Source organism: Labrus mixtus, chromosome 9, assembly GCF_963584025.1.
Source record: "Labrus mixtus chromosome 9, fLabMix1.1, whole genome shotgun sequence".
NCBI classification, from domain to species: domain Eukaryota; kingdom Metazoa; phylum Chordata; class Actinopteri; order Labriformes; family Labridae; genus Labrus; species Labrus mixtus.
Window position 1 is genome coordinate 6653713 of NC_083620.1, and position 13107 is coordinate 6666819.

Below are 13107 nucleotides of genomic sequence, written 5' to 3' on the forward strand. Positions count from 1 at the left end.
TACACTTCTAAAATCAAATTAAAAGAAAAAGATGTCGGAGGAAAGAGACGCATCAAAGCCGACAACATTTTCAGCATTTCAGCATCTCAGTACAGTGCAAATCTGTGTGTCTGAGTGTGTCTATATGAGTGTGTAGACTCACGTCCTTGCCACGGATCTGCTCCTCAGTGAGCTGCACCTCGATCAGAGGTCTGACGGTGGTGAACAGCTTCCACCACGGCCAGCCTTTGACGCCGCGGTTCTTCTTTATGTTCTTCTGGATGCAGCGGATGGCAAGATCCTGGATCTGTCACACACAGAGAAGACACAAACAGCATTTTTAGAACTGTAGCTACACGTGGACTATATCTTACAGTTCTTACATTTAATTTGAAAAACCTGACAGTTTTTGCAGCTTCCTGTTTGTATGTGAAGCCAGAACAATGCAATGCAATTCTGGGTTTACTGCAGCTTTGTGTAGCCTCACACATACTACCAACAACAACGATAACACTATTAGTTATGATAATAAAAATATCGGTATCAGTATCGGTATCTGAACATATGTATCATAATCGGATCAAGTGAATCTCTATTTGCAAGATGATCTTTTTGTTTTCTTCCAGAACACTTTTTATTTTCAAGTTGTGGGAGAAGGAATTCCTTGAATTAACAGACAGAGAAAGATTCAGATTGAGACACCTGAAAACTCGACCACTAATCGAGTGACTTCTTGAAAAGTCTGTGGAGATGACTGAAGGTGGGAAAAGGTGAGTGTGGCTGGATGAAAGGAAGGATCAGCAGGTGGAGAGACTCAGATCCAGACTATTTCCCTGGAGTCTTCATCTGAACACTTTACGTCTGGTTCCCACACCCCCCCCCCCCCCCCGGACAAGAAAACACTCCACGTTCGAGCCTCCACTCAGCAGGAGGAGTAAATCAAGGAAGGCTTTCATCTCATATTAGACTGATTAAACTGAACTCTGCCTTCTGCAGGGCGATGCATCTTCAGGAATCAGAAGCAGAAGAAGATTTTAAATCATGCTATCGGATATTATAAGTAAGTAAATTAAATAAGTAAATTATAAGTTTTTTAGCGAAAAAAAATGTGAAGAAAGAAGCTTTAGAAGGCTTAAGAGATGACAAAGATTGTTGTACTTATATACAGGTAATAAGAACAAACCAGCAGGTTCTTTTTCTAACGTCGTTCGGTGTTTCACTTTGGGAGACGCTTTGGTGACCAATTTGGAAGCACAATTCTCAAACCTAACAACGTTGTTTATTCACTTTCCTCAAACTCTGATTTATTTTTACTTTATACTACATTAAGTTGATGTTTACTCACTCTTTTGAATGTTCTATTGAAGTTTCTGTCCGATCTTTAAATTCAGCTTGAGCACACAGCTCCATCCATCGTCACCGTTCACCTGCACAGCCAGGTAACTCAGGTAATCGGAGAATGTGTTTGTTTACATGCACTGTGGTAACATGGTTACTGTAAATCTGTGTTTACGTGCAGCAGGGTAGTTATCAGATGTCTCACTGAGCTCTTATAATGGAAGCGTGGCTCCTTTATATCTGCTGTATTAATTAAGAAAATGGGTAATACGTTGAGTATGAAGATGCACATCGATCTGCTTTTGCTCTCTCAGTCTGAAGTCTTAGTCCAGATCGATTAACGCTTTAGAAACCTGCTTATCAGTCAGACAAGACATCAGCTTTCTCCTCTACCCCTTTACTTGAAGGTGGCAGACTGTGATCAGTTAGCGTGAATGATAGAAGAAACGTAATAACACACACAGACCTTTTTACAAAGAGATTCTGCCATAAGACTCTGAGCTGAGAAGAAGAAGCTGAGCTCGTATGTTTGCACACTGCCAATCTCCGAACATATCAGCTATCATCCAACGATGGTGTATCCTCTGGGGGTGATGGGCATCTTTAGGGGGGCCCCGGGTGAAGCCAAGTGATCAGCAAAAAACAACTTCAACCCAAGACTTCTTTTCCAGGCGCCAACATTGTTACAGTCTGACTGCAACTAGAGGCAAGAGTGGAGTTGAGAAACGTCTCGGAGGTTATCATTGGCCATGCTTTTATGCAAATGTATGTTTAAGACATTTATATAAGCCAAATCATCAGATTAGTGCTGATGGGTTTCCAGGATTGAATCCTCCTCTTTTGCTTTCCAAACAGACTGTTTTCCGATCATATTCAGACAGCAAATGGGAACCAGAACACTTCTGATATCAAAGTCCTGGCCAATAAATACTGCAGTTATGTTTTTATATTTTTCTTCTTATGCAGTGTTTGATTGTTCAGAGCATGCTGCATTGTGGGAGCCACGAAGTGCAAACTAAGGCTGAAACTAGAGTTGGTGCAAATAATGGGTGATCTTGGAAGCCATTGGCTATTGTCTGACGAAAGATGGCCAACCTTTGGTTACTCTGGAGTAGCCTGCGGTTAAGGATAAACAACTTCTTGCCAAGACTTCTTTTTCCATGCACTGCATTGTTCACAGTTCAACTTGAGAAGGGAGAAGGGAGTTGACTTTTAAAGGCAGATTTTTAGCTGCTCTTGCATGGTGATATCTGCTTACAGACTTCAGTTTGAAGATAAAACGTTGTTAGATGGCCATCTATGGGTTCTAAATTGTATTACGGTAAATTGCATTCGGCCCCTCTTCTGCTCTCCACACAGAGTGTTTTCCTGCACACAGTCAGGCTTGTGGACGTCACTACTTGAACTAACAGAACAGAAACCAATTCAAAATGTGAAAACAACAGCACTGCTATCTCCTGAACGCACACACAACACCATCCTGTCCTGCAGAAACGCCAACACACACAGAAACGCCAACACACACACACACACACACACACACACACACACACACACACACACACACACACACACACACACACACACACACACACACACACACACACACACACACACACACACACACACACACACACACACACACACACACACACACACACACACACACACACACACACACACACACACACACACCTCAGCTCAGCTGTGTCTACCTTTGCTGCCTGTGGACAAAAAGGAAAGTAGCCACCCCCCACCCCCCCACACACACACCTCCCAGCTTTCACCTCGGCCCCTTTCATACAGAACAACACTGTGGAGTAAAAGTGTAACTGTGTATAAGGTGTCCTCTACCTGTCCTTCACACCTGACTCCATGGATGCCGCTACAGAGGCTTGGATGTACACACACAAACTGAGCAGCTGAGTGAGTCTGAGCACACCTGCTCCCTGGTGGGGGGAATGAGGTGGGGCAGGGGGGGGGGGGGGACTTCTGTCTTTAGGCAACTATTTAATTAGGCTCAGTGTTGGTTGTCTGGCGGAGGAATCCCCCATGATCCTCCTCTCTCTGTGCGCTGTTCCCCCTGAATGTCAAAGAGACAGAGACAGACTGCTCGGCTTCAAAGCCTTCAGCGGATCTCTTCTGTTTGTCTTCTCCTCCTCTGTGAGCCTCACTCTCTCTCGGTTTCTTCCTCTCTCCTCCTCCTACTCCTTCTCACTTGTTCTACAGAGCTCTTTGAACACCGATCTCCCCCCCCCCCCCACCACCCGGGCAGGGAGGCAGGTGGGGGAGGAGTTGGGAGGAAATGAGGGGATGCTCCCCTGAGCAGGAAGCAGACTTCATGGAGGAACAAACGGATTGATTTTGTGTTGTGTCAATAAAAACAGAGTCAGAGCAAGGAACTAGTTTCGGGAGAGAAATCCAGATGTTGCAGAAGTCCAGAGGTTTTTTGCAGATGTTTTGGTAGATTCTGAACTATTTGTTAACTAACTATAGACCGACTGCTTACAGAATATTTAATTAACACACCTTAACAGAACAAACCAACATCTGCCTGTCAGGCTTCCATCTTCGTAGTCACCGTGAGAGAAATAGAGTTTCATGAATAAAGATGCAGAGACTGTTCCCTTCTTATTTAGCATGTCTATAAGATGTCTGTTATAGTAAGAAGTGCAATCTTCATGAAATAAAACCCAGTTTGTGATGAGTTCAAAGTATTTTCTTTCTTCTCCTATTGTTTAAGGTCTCTCTGAGTTTATTGTACACTCTGTGCAAAGATTGTCACGATACCAGGATTTTAAACTTTGATATGATTCAATTAAAAATCTAACCATAGTGACACTTGTGTCAATTGAGATTCCAAGGCAACCAATATTTGATATTTTTTTGTTATGGATAAAGATTCCCTCTGTTTGTAATCCTTCATCACCAACTGTGACAAATAAAAGAGAGTTAAATCTCCCCTTCCAACATTTCTCCACTCTCACTCTTTCTATGTGCACACCCCCCCCCCCCAAAAAAAAACAAAACAAAAAAAAAAAAAAACATAACAAGTAATGCAGGACCTGAAAACTCATTGAGTAAACCCCCCAAAAACCAGGACAAGACCTGCAGAGGTGCATTAAAATAACATCAAGTGTGAGTGTTTTCCTGCTCTCTGGTCCGAATCTAAGACTCCAAAATAATCCCAACAAAACGCTCATTAGCGACTGGTTGCTAATGACGGCCACAACAAAATGGACATAATTCCAAACTGCATCAATTAGATGAGATTACTTTTTACCCCGAGAGATGAAGCTCAAACCGAGTCTTTCAGAGGAAGCGGACAAGTGAAACCTAAATGTCCTTGAAAAGTAATCTTAGTTGGCAGGATGGAGCTCGGTGAGGGAAGGGAAAAAATAAAGTGAAATGCTAATGAAAGGCGGACGAGGATCCAAAAGTTTAATCTCTTCACAAACGCACACTAACACACACTTTAAAACAGTGCAGCAAATGAAGTGTGTGTTCAAATTAGAAAACTTCCACAAACAACTTCAAAACTTCTGCAAAGGAACCCACAGAGAAAGTCAACGGATCCCTGCAGGCATCTTCAAGAGTCAGACACAAATAGAGGCATTGTATCTCCCAACAACAACACAGCACACGCACACACACGGACAGTAAAATACAGCAAAGACAAAATCCTCAACAAGGGCGACTCGGGTGAATCATCCAAAAAGTTAATTTGGCTTCAGTGTAAATGTTTCTCTCAGGGTCTGATCTGCTTTCATCTCTCTGTGAAGCGGCCAATAAAGCTGAAATACCCTGATGGTCTTTAGAAAACACATTAACTCAGGATGAATGACATAAGTGAACCCTTCCCGTGTGTGTGACAGGCTCACCTTCCTCTTCTTGAAGGCCTGTCGGGCCAGGTATCCTCTGCAGGCGGCCTGGAACAGAGAGATGTTCCTCCTGGTCTGAACGTCCCGCTGCTCCTCCAGCCTGGAGAGAGTCCCAGCTCTGAAGAACACCTGCAGCAGGAGAGAGAAAGTTAGTGATTCATACTAAACTTTTATTTAAGGAAGAGACACGTGGCCATGTACAGATAAAGCCACCACAAATTTCCCCTCCCAGCCAGAGGTCTTCCACCTGCCAGCTGCCTGCCAGTTACTAGCCATATAGGTTATTTGTTATTGTTGTTATTTTACTGAAATATGTACAAAAAAAAGTTTAAATAAGTCTCAGAGGTCCTTAAAACATGTCTGTGAAGTTTCTTGCCAAAGATCCAGTCTTATCCTGTATTTGATCATGTCCATAAACCCCTCTATTTCAGCCCTGCTCAGAACAGGCTGTTTCTGTGTCTGTACCTTTAAATGTAAATGAGCTGTGTCTGACCACGCCCCCTCTCTGGAAGATGCTTGGGTGGCTCAGGCTTTCTCGCTCCATGCCCTATTGTTTACGGTGAGAAGGCAGACTCAGAGGGCAGAACAAACACCTAGCTGTGGGAGTGTCACCCACCTGGGGGAGGGGTTACTGCCCTTTGTGATGTCACAAAGGGAATTTCTCCAACCGGCCTGTTTGAGCACACATTTTCTGAAATGCGGAGCAGGCAAAAAAAAGACAGAGAGGATGGACTTTTATTCATTAAGAGGGGATTTTTCGGCAGACTAGGGACACATATTAGTGTTAGAAACGATGCATGAAATGAATTCAACAATACTCATTGTAGCTCCTTCCCATGGAAAAAAAGGGTCTGATTTTATTGGTCCTGATTACTTTTTTGCTCGCCCATACAGATTTCTCTGTCTTTCATGTCCTTTTCTGATGATTGGGCCATCAGTAGTGCTTCTTCCTGAATGCCAATGAGCGCACATTTTCATTTGGACTATAAAGCGTTGAGACAGGCTGACACTGACCCCTTTAAAAGCCCACATCATAATGTCGCTTACTCCTTCTGGATAATTTGTGTCTGAGAGGAGACATTGCTCTGTTCCTCAGCCTGAATTAGCTGGAAGCTCTTTGTGGAAGTTGATTCATTAAGCGGCGTTTGAGTGACGCTTTGTCCTTCATAGGAAAGGATTGATCCAAACTCTGCAATTTTTAAAAACTGTAGAAATGGAGAAATTCTGGGCATGATAAAAAAATTATGCTAATGTGCTGTTGACCTTGTGCCTGTAAAACGATGTTGTCTGTACAAGTTGATATTTATTAAACCTGATATGTACTTTGAGTTTAAACTCACATGAACATTTCAGTTTTTGCAGAAATTCTTTACCTCAAAGGACATCCATGTATCCACTGAAGGACTCTGGATTTTTGTCCAGAACAAAAGGATTTCAAACTGAGCAGCAAGGATTTCAAAGATTGCTAAACGGTAATAGGACTGTACTTATAAAGTTCCTTTCTTGTCTTCTGTCCAGGTCTTTTTACACTACATGTCACATCCCCCAATCACTCACACATTCAGACCCTTATGCACAGGAAACTATTCCCATCCAGACACATTCACATGCTGCCAGCGATGCCAGCGAGAGCAATTTAGGGTTCAGTGTCGTGCCCAAGGACACTGGATTCAAAATGTTACCAATTTTTGTTTCACATTCTTTTTTTCCCCCTTCTTTTCTCCCCCCTTCTTTTCTCTCGATCTAAATGGACTCAGCCCCTGAAATAAATCGTCCTCCACTGGGAGAAGCTGCTGAGGGCCGATGATGTCGAAGCAGCCTGGGAGGAGATAACACATCTGGCTAACATGAGCTGCTGAGCTCCGTGGAGAGCCGTTTGTCAGGGAGGGCCAGCTTTAATGATTCAGGCAGAGAGCCACAGACGAGCTGGCAGAGAAGCTCAGGGGCAGTTTGGCAGGGAGGTGGAGAAGACACAGCCACCTGCACAGTCCCTGCCTTATGTGTCATTAGTGACACTTTAAATTTGAATGATAATTAATCCTTTAACCAAAGTAAGATGTACTGCATTGTGAGTATAACTTGCAAAAAGCAGGATAAGTTAAACTGCTGGTGCATTCTTGGTGTTGCGACTTGGTCTTAAACTATATAAATATAGACCACAAGCCTCCATTTCCTTCTGTTGAAGGCAACATACCCCCACACTGATGACGTCATTTGGCACCAATTTGTGTTGAAATGGATTTGGTGCAGCTTTTGTCACTATTAGGGCTTTCACACTTGCAGAAAATTCCTGAAAGACTCCTGATATTTCCAGGAGCAGCTGTATGTGTGAAGGCAAACAGCATCATTTTTCACTCGGACTGCACCCGGAGTTTCTCCTGCCAGCCTCCTACTATTTTTAGCGCAGCAAGTCCGAGTGAGCTGATGTGAGAACGCAGCAGGATATTATACGGAGAATTTACCTCAAGCCAATAGGAGAGGGAGTGACGTTTATATCCTGAGAGTGGAGTTATTAAACTGCTGCATTATGTTTTCTGTTCTCCAGTATTCTTCTCTGTTATTTTGTTGACATTGCGATTCTGTTACACTACACATAGCATTGATATAAAGCAGACTCTGTTGCTTCATCTGCTTCTTACGCTTTTTTATTTAGTATTGTAGCCATTCTCCTTTTTTGCTTTTAAAAAATAAACCAATATTATAAAGTGAAGACAGAATTAGTAAGTAGGTTTAAATGCCTAGCATCCCTTTGCAGGTACGCCCACCTTAAATATGACTGTTATTGTGAGCAGATGTGACTGATGCACAGGTAATATAAAGCTAGAGTATTATGCTATTTTCCACTTTAAAGGAGCTCATTTATTCATAATTCAGACCGATTCCCACACTGCAGGAGGTAGACAGTGTAATTAGAGGAGTAAGTGGCCCGCTGTGTGGGCTGGTGGCACTTTGCCGTCCTGTGTGGGTCGGTTGGACGTGTGTGTGTGTGTCTGTGTGTGTCTGTGTGTGTGTGTGTGTGTGTGTGTGTGTGTGTGTGTGTGTGTGTGTGTGTGTGTGTGTGTGTGTGTGTGTGTCTCGAGTCTGCCAGTAAAAGAAGAAGCAAAAGTTCTGATTTGAAACTTTATGTGAACTCGGGAAAAGTAACACGAAGGCAAGGTTAAACTCTCTGCAATATCTGCCAAGGAACCTCTCTAATTGACAGCTCAAGGCCCTGACTGTTCTTTATTCCACAGACATTCACAGATCTAATTAACAAAACCATCAGCCTGTCTTTTTCCTTCTGATTAGCTGTTTTTTTTTTTTTTATCTCAAAGAGTCGGAGTCTGGCAGCGTCTGACTCGGTTAGGGTCACAGATACAGAGAGCCACGAGGATCAGCTCCTCCTCCACATAAAGAGAGAGAGAGAGATTAAAAACAACACACGGCAGGACTAATGAAGGTGAAAACGAGAATGTGAGGAACAAAACAGCAGCGACTTTGGCAGAGAGGTAGGCGAGGAGAATGGAAAACGTTTCTAATTATCCGTTAAATTGAGAGTGTCAGTGTGTGAAAGGACGTCAGGACTTAAAGGCAGGTCTCTCCTTGACGGTGACACAAAAGACACGGCTGTCAGAAACGTCTGGACTCAACACGCTGCCCAAGCGGAGAGACAAGCTTAAGCGTGATGTGATGTGAAGTATGGAGTGTTTATGAGGGTCTTCATGGTTTCCTGAGATGAACTGGACACTGCCTCTAAGTGAAAATGTCAAAAGAATTCTGAAAATTATGTTTTCTGGAATACATGTGGGGGGGGGGGGGGGGGGGATACTTCTTGGGGGTCTTTGAGGGAGTGACATGGCACTGGGCAAAGTCACATTGTGGATACTCAGTCCAAGAGAGGGTAAGTTGTAAAAGAATAGGTGATCACAGAGAATAGTTCTTAGAAAATTTAAGGAGACCAAAAACAATTTTAGAACATTTCTACAGATGAGGTTTAAGATTAGAAATGTGTTCTGTTTTGGGAAATGTGAATGTAGTTTACAGTTTTGCAGAAAATAAATACATCTCAGTATACATAGCTATTACTGCATGAACTAGTTTTGGAGAGGAGTTGGCAGTGGCAGCAAAAAGCATCATACAGAAAGGCGCAGAAGTACAGAAACATGGAAAGATGTCGTACTTCAAAATAATAGATACACTAATATAAACAAGTCCATTCTGAGATGTTGGATTCAAATTTAGGCTGTCGCAATATCCAGGTGTTGACGTTAACTGTCTAAAAATAGGCATACGGTAATGCCGTGTAAATAATTGGTTCATATTGGGGGCAGTAGTGGTTCTTAACGTTGGTTTCTACCTGCTACAAAACGGAGGGAAGACAAAGAAGAATAAGCAGCATCAGAAGAAGAAGAAGGTGAAGACAAAGATCGCAACACTAACTAACTAGCTAGCAGCGTTAATAATGACTGAAGAGATGGTAGATGGAAGTGAGGTATTATATATAATATTTTTTTTTGTTTACATAGGCCCACAATGCTGGTTAAATGTTGTGTCAAAGATGTAAAGCAGCCACCTGCCACTAGGCGGGGTTGTAGCTCTACTGCCTGGATGTAAACCAGCACTGTGGACAGATGGCTTCTCATTGGAGCAGCTCAGGTAAACGGGCAAACAACCACTAGACTAAAGCAAAGAGTAGCAGACATGTGGACGTTAGCCTTGTTGAGTCAACAGCAGAAAAAGCTGTTTGGCATTGGCAGAGACTATTTGGCAAGTTTTTCATGGATGCAACCCACATACTCAGCTCTGCTGCTCATCCCACAAAGGCATGATCCTTACAAATGTGGCCCCATTTAAAAGGGAATTAAACAGGCTTATTGGCAATAAGCATAGTTACAATAAATAATCTACCAAACACAAATTTCCTTACATTTTGTGCAATGTTTAGATAGAAAACATGTAATATGATTTTAGCCAGGTCAAATAAATTGTGTTCAACTGTGACGGTTTTCTGAGCGTTTTCTTCCCTTTAGACTAGTCGACTGGTTTGAATTTAAATTTCCCTTTAGTGGAGAGTGATTGGTTGCTAGGAACATCCCTAATGGTTGCAGTGCTTGCATGTATATAGAGATGTTAAAATGTGCACGTGTTACTCGACTCACCCGGCTCAGCCCCATGTAGTGACTGCTCTTCTCCAGCTCCAGCGACTCCAGCAGCTCCTCCACCGCCTGCAAACATCACAACAAAGACGTCAGCGGACAGATTTAACAGAAACCATCAGCGTCTGTTCCTGGTTTCTGTTCGCAGCAACAAGCAGCATACCCCTCTCAGCACCGGCTAACACAAAAACACACACACACACAGCTCTCTCTGATCCGCCTCGGGGGACATCAGAGGACAGAACTACTGTAGACGGACAGAAACGCATCTCAGGTCTTTTTCTGTCAAGTTTCATCTATTCTGTCGACTCGACCTTTTGAAGACAAACTGCACACTGCAGTATGTCTGCAGATCAGGGCTCAGAGGTCTTTCCAGGTTTGACAACAGAAGATTAACAAACTTGATTATTTTTCTTAAACATTGTGATGTGTTTTTAGCTCTTTACAGGGGGACACTCTAATATATATGTAATGATAAATAAGATATTATGTATGGAAGAGATCTGATAGCACTTAGGATGGGACTCATTTTGCATGACTAACCTGAGGGTTCCTCATATTTTCAGACTGATCCAGAAATAACACCCATTTTGCCTTTGATTATAAAATGATCTACAGAAAATAGCATAAATCTTCCCATTTTTTCCGAGAAGAACCCCTTGACCCCACTCTAACTTACTTAGCCCCCCCAGACTTTTAGCTCACATGATGCCCCTGTTTAAGTGTGTGATGATTTCTCCAGGGCTTCTTCTTGCTGGCAACCAATGAATTAAAACTAAAATAAAGTAGAAATGTATCTACACACGAGAGTCTTCACACCATGGTGGCATGCAGATTGTGATCTTCACTCTGGAACAGAAGTGTTTTGAACTCTGCTGCTTGCTTCTCTCTTTTCTCATTTCTTCGGTCTCTTGTTAGTCCCAGATTTATCTGAGGAAAAACTTTCTCTGACTCGTGATTTTGGTCCTATTAACAGATACCTTGGACTTCTCAGATGTTAGAAAACAGAGTAAAAATATGTGTAGAATTAAAGCTCAGGATCTCTTAGGTGGAACTAATAGGAGTGAGACCTGATGGAAGAGGAACCTGATTCTGTGTGATGTGTTCTATGTCCTCTCTGTTTGTTTGCCTGGCCGCTCTTAAAAAGCTCCTGACAGGTACGCTATCTGTCTGCTGACATCACAGCTACATCACGCCGCACTAAGAGGAACTGACAGAACTAGGCTGCAAGACGCAAAAAAATAAATAAAACTCAGACGGGCTCAGCGAACAGATATCCTCCTCTTCCTCATCCTTAATTATTATTCACATTTTTCCATCTCAAACCGCATCCTTCCACCTTTCTGTTCTCCAGAGAGATCTGGGTACCAAAACTACTTTCTGTTTTTTCCAGTTAGATCAACTCTTTGGACAGTGGCTGTCCAAAGTGGTTCATTTAATGTTAGTTTTATATTCTAACATAAAATAAGTAACTTTTTAGATTCATAAACATCAGGGGAAAAAAAATCCTTGACTGAAAGTTTGGCTCATGAGCTGCAGGAAACCTTCATGTAGAAATGTTTTTTCCTCCTCCCCTCATGAAAGCTAATCACGCCTATGTGCAGAGCTGCTGTACACCGGCCGAGCTGCATGTAGAGGAGACATTAATCATATGCTCGGGGATGTTCCTTAACTGTACGGCCTCCTATACAAAAGGAATGGAAAGATAATGAGACAAGAAAAAGAAAACAAAACGTGGGAAGAGACGAGGGAACGGGAGGAGAGAGAGAGAGAGAGAGAGAGAGAGAGAGAGAGAGAGAGAGAGAGAGAGAGAGAGAGAGAGAGCTCTTCTTACCGCCAGTAATTAATCAGTACAGTAGCCGTATGCTGCCAGCCTGCACAATCATAATTAATTACACACAAGAGCGCTCTTGGAAGAGGAAGAGGACAGGAGCGAGGAGGAGTAAAAGGATTCTGTTCACACCGAGAGATTAGTAAGTGGAGGGCAAAGAGAGAAATATCTAGACTCTAAAGATCAACATCCTACTGATTTTTGGCAGAGAGAATAACTCAGGAGCACTCAGTGATTTAGAGTAGTTCTCTTTTAAATCACGAGGGTTAACAAGAGATAGAATCATCGATATCCATGCAGCAGATACAACGATACCCTGACTCATACTCTCCAGTATGAAACAAAGCTCTCAAACCAGTGTAAACAACGGCTTCTTACACATCTGTACTGTAACATTGATTTATGTTACTGACAGAGTATCAAGGAATCCAACGGCTGATTGTGGGCGCCGCCATCTTGCGGTAGCCGCCGTAACTGTGGTGGCATTGTAGCGTCTGCTGCTGCCTGCTGACTGTGACAGCAGCATACATAACTGGATTAAGAAGTTAAGACAGCTGCTGATGAAGGTACCTGAATCAAGCGATCTAAACATCACTTAGATTTTTAAATGATGTCTGATATGTCAAAATCTGACAACCTTTTGGAGAAATAAAGACAGAACATCCACCATCTCCTACACATTAGTGATGAAGTGTAATGTAATGTGATTCTGCTGGCTAGTTAATCAATTAACAGCTGCAATCAAGCGTGATGCATTGTGAAATACATTTTTAAAGACCTTCATTAAGCATGTGCTTTTGTCTTTAACTGGTCTGTAATGATTCCATGCAGCTCTTTCCTGATTGTGATACTAGTAGAAGAACGTCATATATGAGATTTCATTAATCACAGGGTTATGAACAAATGAATACAATCTAAAGGTCACTCAGGGAGGGCTGTATTA

The 13107-nt window shown here is 42.6% G+C and overlaps 1 protein-coding gene across 5 annotated transcripts in view; it reads right to left on the reverse strand.

Annotated features, from left to right (window-relative positions):
- Positions 1-13107, reverse strand: part of myo18ab (myosin XVIIIA b) — a 111461-nt gene that overhangs the window by 41103 nt on the left and 57251 nt on the right. For all 5 annotated transcript variants that reach the window (XM_061045594.1, XM_061045593.1, XM_061045592.1 and 2 more), the window contains 3 exons: positions 10337-10402; positions 5199-5327; positions 143-286 (listed from right to left, as the gene is read on the reverse strand). In XM_061045594.1, the coding sequence (XP_060901577.1) occupies positions 143-286; positions 5199-5327; positions 10337-10402 (339 nt within the window). The remainder of the gene's footprint in view (positions 1-142; positions 287-5198; positions 5328-10336; positions 10403-13107) is intronic.